At 34.7% G+C, this 15,765-nt stretch overlaps 4 protein-coding genes across 5 annotated transcripts in view; 1 reads left to right on the plus strand and 3 right to left on the minus strand.

Annotated features, from left to right (window-relative positions):
• Positions 1 to 1,722, plus strand: part of LOC106104744 (histone H4 transcription factor) — a 5,756-nt gene extending 4,034 nt beyond the window's left edge. The window contains exons 4-5 of the mRNA XM_013284875.1: positions 4 to 301; positions 906 to 1,722. Of these exons, the coding sequence (XP_013140329.1) occupies positions 4 to 301; positions 906 to 1,212 (605 nt within the window). The 3' untranslated portion in view covers positions 1,213 to 1,722. The remainder of the gene's footprint in view (positions 1 to 3; positions 302 to 905) is intronic.
• Positions 1,723 to 1,814: 92 nt separating this feature from the next.
• LOC106104901 (tryptase beta-2-like) lies at positions 1,815 to 7,727 on the minus strand. Of its 2 annotated transcripts, XM_013285099.1 has the most exons (8): positions 7,681 to 7,727; positions 6,398 to 6,450; positions 5,363 to 5,474; positions 4,984 to 5,104; positions 4,381 to 4,486; positions 3,873 to 4,048; positions 2,435 to 2,593; positions 1,815 to 2,022 (listed from the first exon to the last, which is right to left on the minus strand). In XM_013285099.1, exons 1-8 carry the CDS (start codon positions 7,683 to 7,685, stop codon positions 1,861 to 1,863), a joined length of 894 nt encoding a protein of 297 aa, XP_013140553.1. In that variant the 5' UTR covers positions 7,686 to 7,727; the 3' UTR covers positions 1,815 to 1,860. The 2 variants fall into 2 exon arrangements, with proteins under 2 accessions (XP_013140553.1, XP_013140554.1); XM_013285100.1 differs by lacking the exons at positions 6,398 to 6,450; positions 7,681 to 7,727 and adding an exon at positions 5,568 to 5,604.
• A 942-nt stretch (positions 7,728 to 8,669) lies between these two features.
• LOC106104900 (anionic trypsin-like) lies at positions 8,670 to 13,903 on the minus strand. Its single transcript, XM_013285098.1, has 8 exons — positions 13,797 to 13,903; positions 13,249 to 13,346; positions 11,783 to 11,888; positions 11,240 to 11,360; positions 10,539 to 10,644; positions 9,872 to 10,047; positions 9,465 to 9,623; positions 8,670 to 8,867 (listed from the first exon to the last, which is right to left on the minus strand). Exons 1-8 carry the CDS (start codon positions 13,799 to 13,801, stop codon positions 8,706 to 8,708), a joined length of 933 nt encoding a protein of 310 aa, XP_013140552.1. The 5' UTR covers positions 13,802 to 13,903; the 3' UTR covers positions 8,670 to 8,705.
• Positions 13,904 to 15,412: 1,509 nt separating this feature from the next.
• Positions 15,413 to 15,765, minus strand: part of LOC106104745 (spermine oxidase-like) — a 5,143-nt gene continuing 4,790 nt past the window's right edge. Inside the window, exon 9 of the mRNA XM_013284876.1 lies at positions 15,413 to 15,759. Within this exon, the coding sequence (XP_013140330.1) occupies positions 15,676 to 15,759 (84 nt within the window). The 3' untranslated portion in view covers positions 15,413 to 15,675. The remainder of the gene's footprint in view (positions 15,760 to 15,765) is intronic.

Consider the following 15,765-nt stretch of genomic DNA (forward strand, 5'->3'; position numbering starts at 1 on the left):
GGTTGTGCTCATTGCACATAAATCGTACAAAAGTTCCAAACTCTTCTTTCAGGGCGATCACAAAACGCGATTTACGTAAACACATACCGACTCATACACGTAAAAAGAGGAAACTAAAAGATACAAGTGAGATATCCGATGAAGATTCCGATGAAGTGAGGAAGCCTAAAGAGAAGAGGAAGTATGTGTGTCACATGTGCGCGGGGAAGGAGAAGAAGATATTCTCTCGCGGGTCGCGGCTCACCACGCACCTGGTGAAGGTGCACGGTGCGCAGTGGCCCTGCGGCTACAGTCGTTTTAGGTGAGTTTTAATTTAACTAGCTGTTTCCGTGCGGCTTCGTCCGCATCAAATTGTTTACATTTGTCATGTTCTCAATTGCAAATGTCTAAATTACCGTAACAATAATATTGCTTCCTTAATGTTTGCAGTTGGTCCCTTTCACACATTAGGGTTTTTATCCAATTTATTTACCCCCCCCTAAGTTTTATAGCGTAATATATAGCATAATGGTTGACGTGTTCTAATTAAAAGTATTATTCAAAAACATTTATTTATTTAATTTTGCAGAAATACAACAGGAAGTTAAAATTAAGTCATATGTTAGTCTAAATGTTTAGTTTTTTTCTTGTCATTACTTAGTTTGGATTTTAAAAAATAATTTTGTTTTCTCGTTTGTGTTTTTTGTTGAAGTATTTATATTGTTGCAGCTGATTAAATGTTTATTATTATATTGGTTGGTTCCTCGTTTCGTTCAAAATGTTCAAACAATAGTACCTTTTAAGATGGGACATCTCCAGTTTTCCTAACTGTACATCGTTTTCTATCACCCTTATATAGTTATTTTGTATTAGAATTCAATTGAAATAAGAGATATTTCAACATTTTTTTTAAATTCCTAATTTAGATATCAACTTAGCGAGGACGGTATGTACCGTTTAACAGAAACTAGATTCGAAGAGTTCGAACTATCACAGAAAATAGTAGACGGTTACAGCGACCCAAAGAAATCTCTCACTGATTCCTACGACTTTGAAGTACAAAGAATATCGGAAGCCACCGCGACTTCGCCCGTGCACTTCGAAATACGCTTAAAAAATGATAAAAACGACCAACCAGATGACACTTCAGTAGAAATAACTATGTGCGATGTTGATGAACAAGGAAATATCATTAACTCTGAAGTTATTCAGTCAGATGTAGTTTTTACTTGACTGGCTGATGCACGCGACTTCGTCCACGTAAAATTTAATATAACCTATGTTTAATATGTGAAAGATTTTCAAATCGGACCAGTAGTTTTTGAGTTATTTCAATAGAAAAAAAAATACATATGTGCCAGTACATAGCATGCAAGTAACTAGAATATTTGATTTTACGACTAGGGTTAGGACTTGGGAGGAGTTTTACGTTTTACTGCCATGAGTATACGCAATGCACCAGCTAAGCCAGCTGCTGGCATGCTACTACTCCATTTGACTGGAATGTGTATTCCTGACATGTTTCCAACCTTAGTTACTTTGACTTAACCTTTTTAAAAGTTTTAAGTGTAGGTTTTAATCACTATAGTCTAGCTCTATCCATAGACAAGAATATTATTTGTACATGTATTTTGTTTTTAAGAAGTATAAGGATAATTCATACATTTTGGTATTAAAACTTTTCTAGATGTATTTTTTTAATATTTAGTATTGTAATTTGTGAAACGTTTTTTTTAATGCTTATAAATCGATCGACATATTTTTATATGTAATTAAATAATTTTAATATAATATTCAATTGTTTTATTTCTAAACCAAAAGCATAGAAACAATAATAACTCGATAAGATTTTATTTATTTACAACAGAAATAGCGTAGAAATTAAGACACGTAAGTATACGAATTTGAATAAAATCCTTCTTCAGCCATCTTCTCTCCTATCCAGTTGTAAAAGGCGGGAACTTTGACATAAGCGCAGGGGGCGCCACTTTCGTTTATACGGTAGGCACTCATACCGTACACCACGTATCTTGTACTCACATCCTAAAACAAACTGACAGCTGTCACAATGAAAAAAAAAGAAGCCCCTATCCCACCAAACTGTAAATTGTCGGAACTATCGGAGTTTGTTAGTTTTTGACCGTGACGTCATTGAAGCTATCTGAGCCTCTATCAGCCAGTGGTGGGACAGGTACTAAATCTCGTACTTTTGACCTTGCATAATTGAATATCTTGCAAATTGTGTTTTTATACATTTTTATAATCTGTTTCTAGTTTCTGCAATTCAGAAAAAAAAACAAAAGTCAGTAGCTTAAGTTCCTTCCAGATTATCGTCTATATGTAAATGTCAAATTACATTGAGATTTGTATTGCAGTTTAGGCTAAAGTCTAACAAACATCCATCCATCACAAGGTCTTATAAAACTAGTAAAATTTTAACTTGAATATAAATTACCTTTACTGGACAGACAAGTGGCGCCGCGTGGTCGCCCTTGCAGCTATCATCAGGTGAGCTTCCGCAAGTCAGACTATTGTGCAACTTGAAGAATTTTCCTAATTGTGTCTTCCTCAATTTCTCTTGACAGTCAGCAGAACTCAGAAGATTTACCGGAATCTGAAATTTTCCGATGACATAAAGACACGATTAGTTATATACGAAGTCAGCACATAGTGCATTTTTAAATATTTTTTAGTAAAATCAACCATTACGACACCCATTAGGCTATATATTTTCAAGCTATTAAATTTAAGGATGACTAAGAAAAAATAGCTCCGCGAGAAAGAGACGAATACTACAAAATACCAGCAAAGAAGCAAGGTTGCCATGGTTACTTAATTACTCGACCAATGGAGAGGGCCTTTATTTGGTCATTGGAAAATTTTAATGGAATTTAAACAATAAAATGAACATGCGGATGAAGTAGCAAGAACAGCTAGTGTGATAATATGATAATATAAAAGTAGAACGCGCACACTTTTGACTATATTATCGCACAATTGTTTAGTTACGCTTTTATATGACCATATATAGAGCGCATACTATTTTTACCTGTGCAAATAAACAGTTGAATTGGCTGTGAAACAATCGACAATCGCACAACAATAGGCAATATGCATGTAACGCCAAATAGTACCAAACTTTTTTTAAGTATACTTTATTACTATAAAAACAGTGTTGCAAAGATTTTTTTAAAATATAATGTGATTTAGTGGCAAAATTTAATCATTAAAAAGTGTCTTTTTTCAAATTCCCTTGCTAAGTTTAAAACGCACACTAGTGGTCGAAGCAAGTGGCTTATCTAATATGGCGTCGCTGTGTTGACAATACACAGTTCATTTACGTTAGTTTATATAGAAATACGCTCTTGAAGTATTTTACTGTAAACACGATATCAAAACCAACTTTAAAATAAAAAAATAATGAATAGAATTATTAATTACCACTTATTTGAACCAGGTATAATAAAAATGAATCGATTTTTGACTTTTTGATCTTGAGAAACTTTGTTGTGTTTTACGTCGAAGTGACATCTGAGCGTAAGTTATGAATGGAATAGACAATTGACGTCAATCGTCTCATGACAACTCCGGTCGCGTTTTAGTCGCTCGAAAATGGTCGTAATTTTATTTTATTACTTTTAGCTCAATGGTTGAATGTTTTTGCGTCAATTTTTTTTGTGGTTATTTTATAACAAGGAAAATCGAAAAAAAGAAAAAATACATGCATATTCCCTATTGTGCCACAGTTCGCTCTTAAGGTAAACGATGCTATACACATAACTGAAAACAAGTTTTTCGTAGGTTTTGGAACAATCCTTTGGTTAATTTGACGTGTGTCCTGTTACTTGGGCATCATAAGGCAGAACCGTTTTTATACGAAGTTTCTATCTTACCTTTTTAAGTACGTTAGTCTCCTTGGTATTAGCGGACTTTCCCCATCCCGTGCCGAAGCACTGAGTCCCCGGCTCTGGCAGCGTCTGACCCACGCACGCTGCGCCCACGTGCGGCGCGATTATTAAATTAAATGGCTCTTCCAGGAATATTAAACTCACAGAATTTAATACTGAATCTAAAAATATAAAATAAGTTTTGATCTAGTTTCATACAATGAAGGGTCTCCTTTCGGTATGCTCTTTTTTAAGTGATTAGCTGTTGCTCTCGACTACGTTCGCGTGGAACTAAAAACAAATTGTCCAAAACATAGCTTGTGTTACTCGGATAACGTACGTACGTACGTAACGTATAGCTTTTGCTATGGTTTATAAAATTATGCAATATATAGCCTACATTACTCAGTAATAATTTAGCTTTCTAATTGTGAAAGAATTTTTGAAAATGGCCCAGCAGTTTTTGAGTTACAATACATACAAATTTTCTCTAAATAATGACGCGTATACTGACCTCTGAAGTAATGTTGATGATTGACTATTTTTCGTACGTTTCGTTCTTGGTGCATATATTCTTCATTTTCTGAGGTTTTGTCCCATTCTCCTGCCCTGCATTTGATCTGTAGAAATACATTTCATTTAATAAGTTGTCAAATATCAATTGGTTGGTAAAGTTTTATTGTTGATTTGAAATCGGCCCAGTAGTTTTTGAGTTATTTCAATACATCCAAAATTACAAATCTTTCCTCTTTACATTAGTACTAGCTGTTCCCTTGCGGCTTCATCCGCATGAAATTATAAAATGTTTTCTTTTTTTTGTTTATATTTATGAAATTCTCAATCGAAAATGTCAAAATTCCCGTTACCATAATAACCTTGATTCCTTAATGTTGGTAGCTTGTATTTTTTGTCCCTTTCCCATATGAAAGTTTCTTTCCAATTTATTTATCCCCGACGATTCATAGCGTGAAAATATATAGCCTAAAGCGTGAGGTAAGTGTAGAGCTTTTTTTAAAAAAGAATTATTAAAAAAATTAGTGTAATTGCTGACATCTTAGGCAACAAAAAAGTGTGTGTTTACGCTTTATTATAATAGTATAGATAGAAAACACATAACCTCATTCGTCTCGTATTTGCTGATAGCCCGGGTGCTCGTAAGTATCACTGAGGGGTGTATGAGAGTACCGGCGCACACGTAATCCTTATTAGACCATTCTGTAGACGTCATATTGGATTTTCTGACAACAAGAGAAATCTTATCACATCACGAGAATAAATTTACCACGACCACACAAGACATGCAACACTTAAAGGAAAGGATGAAAAGGGGAAGTGAATTTGACGGAGGAGAGGACACATAGGATAGGGAAATGTCCTCTATTTGTGTCCCTTCAATTAAAGAGAGCCACCGCATCAGTTGTTTCGTTCGATTTAGGTTGCCGCTTGCTAATTTGCCACCTTATGATGTAATATTGAGAAATAATAATTAGTTTTACTTGATAACAGCAATCATCCATGGAAACTCCCCGAAGTCTGCAAAACCGTTGTCCATGCGAACTTGAAAGCCACCAAGGTTGGACAAGCCACATTTTATGTTGCTATCCAACACTGAAAGTAAGAAATATAATCTCTATACAGAGTTATACTCCATAATGAATAAAACGGACAAAATATTAGTTACAAATAACACAAGAAAAATACCAGGGAAAACCCGTTTGCAAGCTAAATGTCAAATTGATAACATTTACCATAGATAATGTAGAAATACTTTTAACTATTGCTCTAACATCGGTCAATATTCAACAATAAATTGTTAACAAAGATGCTTTTTCATTTGAAATTATTGATTTAACATTTTTACACAAATAATACAACAGAAAGCTAAAATTACTACTGATTACTTCTTGTCTTAATTTTAACTAGTTATGTGGTTCATGCGTTTAAAGGAATACATTTTATTTTGTGTGAAATATCTTGTTTTTTTAATTCTTTTATTACAATATTAAAATTGTGTTTCCAGAGATATGTAGAGCGTGCATCTTTTAATTGCAATTAGAGTAGCAAGATTTACACTTTTTATTTCATGTAACTATTGTTAGCTTTTCAACTATTTCGATGTATTCTGTATTCTTGAAAGTTATTTAGTCTGTGCTATAAATCAATACCATTTGTCATAATTTGAAATAACGGTATAAGCTTTGTAATTGTGATCCAAAAATTGATGACATAAATATTTGTGTCATGACATAAATATTTAAATATTTATGTCATGGTTTTAAAATGTCGTAATTCTGCTTGTTATGTTAATAATCGGATAGTAGTCGGATGGCAAAAATAAGGGTGTAGCATTAGCTCGACGACACGACGGCCATATTGGTAAGGTTATTCTGTGAAAATTGGAAGATAAGAGGTAAAGAAGTCTAATATATTTTATTAAAGCATAACATGGCTGTGACGTCTATATTATTATTAAATGCACAAAAGCAGCTCTTATGATGTCTTGTAACTGCTTGTAACCATAGATTGCTTACCTTGTACATTTGTAACATAGGAGATTAAAACCAACACTAATATTACGGACCATCTGAAACAATAAGAACATACATTTACACTCATCTCGCTAATTTAATTACATTCTATTTGTAGATATTGGCGTTTCTAGAGACTTATGGCTTTTTTCAGACGTTACTTTCAATATATCTTTCTTAATATTATAAATGCGAAAATTTACATGGATGGATGGATGTTTGTTACAGTTTGTAGCCTAAACGGCTGAACGAATCTCGACGAAATTTAGCATAAACGTAGAAGATAGTCTAGAAGAACACATAGGCTATTCACTTTTGTTTTTTATGAATTCCACGCGGACGGAGCCGCGCGCGTACGCTAGTTTTCTATAAAATGTTAAAGACGTATGATAAATTCATATTTTTTTAATTTCATTCAGTTGTCACTCCTATTTTAACCATGTTAAAACTTAATTCATCTTTAACCGCTTCTAGCGATGTACTCCCTACTTTAATACACACATTACACATCTTGTTAAAGGAAATATTGTAGGATGAAAAATGCTATTTTACTTCTTACTAATATTATATCTGCGAAAGTTTGGATGGATGGATGTTTGTTATAGGTTGTAGCCTAAACGGTTGAACGGATCTCTATGAAATTTGGCAAAGATGTAGAGATTAGTGCGGAAGAATACATAGGCTGCTTACTTTTGCTTTTTTTTAATTTCACATGCAGTCGCGGGCGAAAGCTAGTAATCTATATCTTTACACTATAAACATAATTATTGTGATACACAGTCTAATTTCGTAATTTATTATTGTGTTGTTAAAAATAATATAGTTATACTAGTTATCATAAACGGGGTCAGAGTTAAATTAATGCAGTAAGAGAAAGATAAAGAATTATTATAAACTAGCTGTTCCCGTGCGACTTCATCCGCAAGAAATTATGAAAATTTTATTTCATTGTTTACAGTTGTCAAATTATCAATAGCAAATGTCAAAATGACATGACACAAACCTTAGCAATCTTGTTTGCAGCAACTTATGGTCTCTTTCCCACATTAGGGTTTTTATCCAAAATGTTTACCCCCTAAGTTTTATGGCGTGAAAATATATAGCCTAAAGCGTGACGTAAGTGTAGGGCTTTTTATTAAAAAAAGAATTATTCAAAAATATGCTGTAATTGCTGACATCTTACGCAACAAAGAATTGTGTGTTTACGCTTTATTGTAATAGTATAGATGGTCAACCAATTCGTCGAAATTAAAAAATTTGTCTACAACAAAACAAGTGATACATACCTCATGATTTAATCTTAGTAAATACAAAAAAATATTCACTATTTTGTAGCGTATCAATAACACTCGTCCATTAGCAACAAGAGTTCTATATTAAGTGATACAAACAAGATTGGGAGGGGATGAGCGTGCGTGGCCTTGTCAAGGTTACGTCGGTCCGTCCGGGCAACACTGAGATAGCGTTGGAATCTATAGAAGCCTCCAGCCTCAGTATCGTCGTTATGGTAGTACGGTACGGTAGTATAGAACAAGGGCGGATCCGGCTTTAGCGATAGGGGGGGGGGGGTGGTCAAATAGTTGTGGTCAAGTCAAGAGCTTGATAAAATATGTAAATATATTTTGTCAAGATCTTGACTAACTTCGGGGGGTTACCCCCCATTACCTCCCCCCTGGATCCGCTCTTGGTATACAAAGGACCATAGGTCTGTGAATAACAGAGTCTTACGTAATCCTGGCCCCTTCCGGTATGGTTGAAAAGTTAGCGACGTATAGAACTCGCCCAGGACGTTGGCAGCACTAAAACTGGCACTGAGCCTTTAATGTTCAGCAGTGGATGATCTTAGGTTAACGTGTGCGAGGGCTGTGATGTTTAGGAGATGTACTGTTTCCTAAAAAAAACTTACGGTTTTTAGTGGGTTTTAACAAGATTTTTAATAATATTCGGAATATCGGAATATCGGAATATTGACAATGGGAAATTATTGATGAGAAACCATTCTGAGTAATGACCACAGCAAATACCGAATAATACCGATATCTACTTTTTGTCAGGTAAACAAGAAGCCGTGGCAATCCGCTGGTCTACAAGTTTAGATGAATAGATAGATGTTTGTTAGAGTTTGTAGGCTAAACGGCTGATTGGATTTCGATAAAATTTGGTATAGATGTAGAGGATAGTCTGGAAGAACACAAAGGCTGCTCACTTTTGTTTTTTTTTAGTCCACAGCTGTTTAGTTATGTTTTAAAATTATGGGTATAAATAAAACTATTCATGTATTCTTTTTTTTATTTCAACATGCTTATTACACTTAAGGTACGTAAGTATATGAGTCAGATTTAAAGCCTTCTTCAGCCATGCGCTCGCCTATCCAGCTGTAAAAGGCGGGAACATTGACGTAAGCGCAAGGGGCGCCATCTTGCTGAATACGGTACGCGCTTAGTCCGTACAACACGTATCTCGTACTTTCACCCTGGAAACAATTTAATAAGTTAAAATTTCTTCTTAACTTCTTCTCTTCTTAACTTACATATCAATATTTAAAAAGGAAAATAAAAAACAATTTAATAATCAAGGTAATATATCACAAATTGTGCATGTAATTACATTATTAAATATGTCTACCCCATTTAGAGTTGCATGTTTGTATACATTGCCAATGGAATCGATTTTTGTAGAACAAGATTATTACACAAAAATTTTCCATTTTCTACTATTTGAAGGTACACTCACGAAAATTTGGGGTGTTCCACTTAGAGAATAAATTAAAAAAACTGCGCCTCTTACAAAAAAACAATTAGCACTGAGGAATGATTATTGGATATTTCTTAGCCTATCCAGCCTTTCATTCCGACTTAGCACACACAAAATACCACTGCTGATAGCCCGTTTAATATACTATTAGAGTTTTTTAACCTTCTTACGATGAAGGAAACCATCGTGTTGACTACAAAGAAATGCAAATATATTAATTCAACCAGAGGTCCTGTGGTTGAAGCTTAGTCATCCCTAACTCATAGAGGACTCTGAGCCTCAGTGAAGACGTTTATATGACGATTATGTTACTAACCTTTACTGGACAGACAAGTGGCGCCCCCACTTCAGTCTTGCAAGTATCGTCGGCAGAGCTCGCACAAGTGAGACTCTCGTGCAAACGGAATATCTCCCCTAATCTCGTCTCTCGCATTTTTGTTTCGCAGTCAGCAACACTTAGTAGATTAACTGGTATCTATGAATAACATGTTATCCAATTAAATAGAAATATAGCGTGAAGTAAGAGCGTAGGTGGCTCAGGGTTTCAAGCTCTGAATTGTAATCTACAGGTCCTGGGTTTGAATCCCGCCGTACCAATGTGATTTTCGAATTTCATATGTACATAATTTACCCGACGTTCTTACGGTGAAGGAAAACATCGTGATGCAACCTGCACATATCAGCGAAGAAATTCCAAGATGAATCAAAGGGTTTATTCCTTACCTTCTTGAGTATGTCACTTTCATTAGTGAAGGCTCCGTTGCCCCACCCCGTGCCGAAGCACTGAGTCCCCGGCTCCGGCAGCGCCTGGCCCGCGCACGCTGCGCCCACGTGCGGCGCCTCATTCAAATCGAATGGTTTTTCCAGAAACATTAATGTTACTGCGTTATAGAACGAATCTGGAAAAATATATCAATTCTATCTTACTAATATTATAAATTCGAGTTTAAATGGATGGATCTTAGAGTTTGTAGTTTAATCGGCAGAATGGATCTTGATGAAATTTACCATAGACGTAGACGGTCTGGAAGAAAACATAGGCTTTTTAATTCTACGCCGACGAAGTCGCAGGCGAAAGTTAGATCTGTAATAATCTCAAAAGGGAAATCCCTCTACCTAAGTTTCAGCATTTATAACATTACTAGCTTTGGCTCGCGACTCCGACCGCGTAGAATTAAAAAAACAAAAGCGAGTAGCCTATGTGTTGTTCTAGACTATGCTCTACAGCTAGCACAAATTTCATTGACATCTGTTTAGCAGTTTAGGCTATAAACTCTAACAAACATCCATCCATCTAAACTTTCGCATTTATAATATTAATAGGTTGGTAAGAAGTAAGATAAGGTGCATGTTAATATGTTTGTAATTCAATTGCATTATGTAAAAGTACCTTTAAAATAATCCTTATGGGTGACAATTCTTCGTACGTTCCTTTCTTGATGGAGGTAGTTCTCATCTTCCGCCTTTTTGTTCCATTCGCCCGCTCGGCATTTAAGCTGGAAGAATTGTAAACATTTTACGAAATTTAAACAACGTTAATTGATTAACAAAAATTTCAGATGGGTTGTTAAAAGACTAGTTAGTAGAGCTGGCGCACACCTTTGACCAAACTATCGCACAACGGCTGGCGATTGTCAATTGTTTCGCAGCCAATTCAATTGTTTAGTTGGCCTAATTTTGTCCCTTTCCCTTTCCACCCTTTTCTTAAGAGGAGAGGATGGGAAGGAAAGGTGGATTTGACGACGGAGGAGACGCATAGGAAATGTCCTTTTTATGTGCGTCTCCTCCGTCAGTTAAAGGTAGGCAACGCATGCAATTGCGGATGTTTATGGGCAGCCGTCGCTTTCCATTTCGGTGGATTCAGGTGGCCGCTTGATCGTTTGCCACCTTATATTATAAAAAAGTCATTTCAACGATTTAGTTGCACAACTAAAAATCGAGTGGTGTACCTCCATATAAGTTCATAGGAATCAAAGCAAGATTAAACAGTGGAACGATAGTTTAGTCAAACGTGTGCGGGTTCTTAATCTACAGATTGTTCGATAGTCTAATTGTCAAGTTTTTTCTAAGTTTTATGATAAAATGTATTACCTCATTAGGTTTAATTTTCTCATAGCCGTACGAACTGGTGAGTACGACGGAGGGATGTATGAGAGTTCCGGCGCTCAAGTAGTCTTTGTCGGACCACTGTGTCGATGACGTGTCGGAGATCCTGACAAATAAACAAATTATTATATAGTACATTTATTACTAGCTGTTGCTCCCGACTTCGCCCGCGTTATGTTACTCATAAATAAATTACCTTTCCAACGCTGAAAGAATTTTTAAAATCGACCCAGTAGTTTTTGAGTTATTCCAATACATATAATAATATAAATCTTTTCTCTTTATAATACTAGTATAGACATAGACAACAATTTGTTTGATATGAGTCTTTCTTAGATCTTTACCAACTATTTTTACGCTGACTTCACGTAAGACAACAAGGTATTATAGCATAACTTTATGGTCTTATTTGCACACCTATGAGTAATTATGTAAAATCACAGACAATACGATACTATAGTATTATAACCAACTTAGGTGGGTCGGAAATTAAGTTCCCTGTCATTGGCAAAAAAAATTGAAGCTTACTTAATAATTGCAACCATCCATGGGTATTCTCCAAAGTCAGCCAGCCCGTTGCCGAATCGGAATACAAGACCGCTCGGATTGTTTGCACCGCATTTTACGTTTGTTACTGTTTCGAGAAAATATAAACATATTAATAACTATATACAGTTGGGTTAAGGGTCTGAAACAAGGCAAGCATTTTAGAACGGTACGCCGTGAGGTTGGTTTCCCATCTGCCGCCCTGAAGTAGGCCCGCAAGACACTCATTTAAACTGCTCCATCTCACGCGGCGCACTACAGGTTGAGGGAGTCATCGACGGTTAACGGATCTGGAGATTATATGAAGTCTGTAAAATCAAGGTGAAGGCAGTTGCAGTAAACGTGATATTCTCAAGGATAGATACGAACATTATCGACTTGCGTAATTACTCAATGAAGTAAAAAACAAGGAAAACATTTTCTGCATCACTACAATCGTCTCGCAGAGATTCCAATATTATTATATTTCAAGGTCAACTTACTGAATTTAAAAAAATCTATACCAATGTTACAAAGAGGAAAGATTTGTATTTTTGTATGTATTGTTAAGAACAAAATTAGTACCGTGCTGTAGAATTACCGCAACTCTAGATTATCGGTATAAACGTCACGTCCCTAGCTGACAGCTGTCAATGTCACTAGAAGTGTGGATAGATTGGCGCGCATCCTAAGTCCTGACGAGAAGTGTTGCTCTGAGTTTAAAGCGACAGTATCAATTAAATAAGTTGTCTAAAAGTATTGAAATAACTCCAAAACTACTGGGTCGATTTCAAAAATTATTTCACCATTAAAAAGCTAAGTCAGTAATATAGGCTATGTGTTTTATTGTTTTTCTTTTTTAATATCACGCGGGCGAAGTCGCGAGCAACAGCTAGTATTAAATATGTTTCTCACGTCTTCGTTTGCACGAAATAAAAAATCATAAAAAACATAGTCTACGTTATTCAGTGAGAACGTAGCTAGTTATTGGTGAAAGAATTTTTGAAATCTGTCCAGTAGTTTTTGAGTTATTTCAATACATACAAAAATAAGAATATTTCCTCTTTATAATATTGGTAGACATAACACTGTTATTAGACTATAATCTAGTCTAGGAGCAGTTAGGTACAATTAATATATACTCATTCGAGGCAATATTCAATTATCTTAATTTAATTTCCTGAAACCTTATCCTCACATTTACTACTTTTTTTGCACATTTTCGATGAAAACATATTTTTGTATGAAAAATCTTATAAAGCATTACAAAGCTGCAAACTGAGAAACAAGCTGTATTTAATTCCTCGCGGACAATGTCTCTCTTATTTTCCTATATCCCCAAAGTGGGGCAGAGGGCGTCCACGTTACGCCACCAGCTCGTTCTGTCCTGGGCTCTGCGTTGTGACAATGTCGCATGCAAAACCTAGTAACTAATTTACATAACAATATAGTAAGGTATATAATTTTACCTGTGGCTTTATCTTCATCGGTTTTAACAAATTGTATCTGATCTTGAGCTTTTGAGATTATACAAGAATGTATAATTACGAACACAAATATGAGCCTTCTGGAAATACAAAGCATAGATTTTTGTTAATATTCTTTTGTTTAAATATTACGGAGTTACAACGGGTGCACACATTTGACAAAATTATCACACTTTTCTGCGATTTTCAATTGTTTCGAAGCCAATTCAATTGTTTAGTTGCACAAATATACATCGAGTAGTGTGTTCCATATAAGCTCAGAAATCAAAGCGCAACTAAACAGTTATGCGATAATTTAATCAAATGTGTAGATTAAAATATAAATAATTAATTACAATAAAAAAAGATGAAATGTATTATAATTACAGATAAATATATCTTCAAAAACATCTAAATTATGACTTGTAAGAACCAAAATTTACTTTAAAAATCGCGCGATTTTAACTCTCGAATGCAATAAACTAATTCCTAATTACAATAACATCTGATTACTAATACAAGTTCAAGTTCAACCATAAATGAAAACATACCTCATGATATAAGTGGTAACGTAGAATTAGTTAATTCACAATTTTATATTGAAAACAGTCGACCAGTAGTGTACTACACCAGTTGCGGAATGACGATCCACGTCAAACTATAAACAAGTTTAAAGCTGTTAACACATTAGGGCATTACAAATGTGCATGGAATATAAAAATGTTCGTTGGAACAACATTTTTTTCTTCGCAAACTATTTTAATTGGACATTTTTCGTAAATTTATTTTTGTGACTGATTTGTCATTGCCTTGAATAGGCATTTACAGATTCACCGGGTTTAAGGTGGCTGAGCGCAGCCTGAACCTCGTTTACAGGTAATTAATAGTTCCTAAACATTAGTAATAATAAAATATAGCCTATGTTACTCACGGAAAAATTACCTTTGTGATGGTGAGAGAATTTTTAAAATCGACACAGTAGTTTTTGAGTTATTTCAATACATACAAAAATACAAATCTTTCCTCTTTATAATATTAGTATAGACTAAGCTTGAGGGCTCCCTCAGGAGGTTCGGTACGGGCGGTTACTTCGTTATTATTAGATTATTACTTCAAAACTGCTAAGTATGTCGTTACGATGCGGTTGGGCGACCAATCAGGACGCTGGAAAAGGCGCCAATGTCTGCGAATTACATAATATCGCATAATCCATCCCCAAATTATGTTAAAAGGGAGTGAAATAAAATCTAGCTCAAGGAGTTAGTTGAGCTGAACGACTAAAACCCTATTATTGAATATGTTCTATGCAATTCTTTTAAGTAAAATATAATTTTTAAAATGTTTAACTTATTTTTTTAACGCTAAAGAATGTAGGCTGTCGGCATATTATAAAATAGTCTGATATATAACTATATTTTTAAAAAGTCCAGAGTTTGCACTTTTTCGATCATATCTAGTCAGTCCACACCTTTATAGGCTAGTCATTTCATACAAGCTTTGGTATCGTAAGGTCATATGATATTCTATTATGTGTATTTCTGGTTTGTGAGAATTTTTTAAAATATTTTAGCCAGTCAGATTTAAAGATATGTGGTAATTTTGTTAATGCGTAACGAAAATTTTAATTTTTTAATATATATTACGTTATTTTACAAATAAAAATGTATTCAAATACGGCATGCCGAAGCGGTTTTTGCGTTTGTTGGATTTTATTTACTTATTTCCCATTATTTCCATCGTATATATTGGTGAATCATAACTTACGTTAATACCCAAGGGAAACATCAACTACAATAATAAACTGAACAGGAAGAAATAAATGAAAACAAATAATTATTCGCGTATATGTTTCCATCAAAAAAGCAAAATATATTTAAACCACCCCCTTTAACAAATATAATATGTACACAATTTATTTAATATGATAATATAATAATATAATGTAATTTAATAAGTAAATAAAGATATATGGAAATAGGTTAATTATACAATAATAGTAAAAAATGCAATATCAATAAAATATAACAGAGTTCAAACTTTATAGCGGCTGGAGGTTACCAGAGTAAGGATCCGTTTCCACAGACCGGTGCGTAGAGCAGAATTTTTTGCTTACAAAATTGAGCTATATTGCAATTGAAATAAGGTTTAATATTACTGTACACGTCTATTTTGCTTGCTATTGATATGAAAATAAGTGTAAAGTAAAATTAAACCTTATTTCAATTGGTTAAAGTTCATTTTTTTGCGATAAAAATCTGCTTTACTCCCCGGCCAGGTCTATCTGTTCTTACTATCTTCGCAAGTTCTACTGCGGGTGTAGTAGTACTGTGTAGTATGAAATGATATTGTCATCCCTCTCATTCACTTTGGGAAAAACAAAGACAAGTGTCACCTATGCATTCGTTATAAAGTTTGAATTTAGAACAGCGTTCATTTCTTTTTCAAAATAGCTGCCAATCTGTCAGCTTCTCTAAACCCGGCTTCAACTGCGCCGTGCACAGCTGAATGTCTGTGATGCGA

Source organism: Papilio polytes, unplaced genomic scaffold (assembly GCF_000836215.1).
Source record: "Papilio polytes unplaced genomic scaffold, Ppol_1.0 DF823399.1, whole genome shotgun sequence".
In the NCBI taxonomy this organism is placed as follows: Eukaryota; Metazoa; Arthropoda; class Insecta; order Lepidoptera; family Papilionidae; genus Papilio; species Papilio polytes.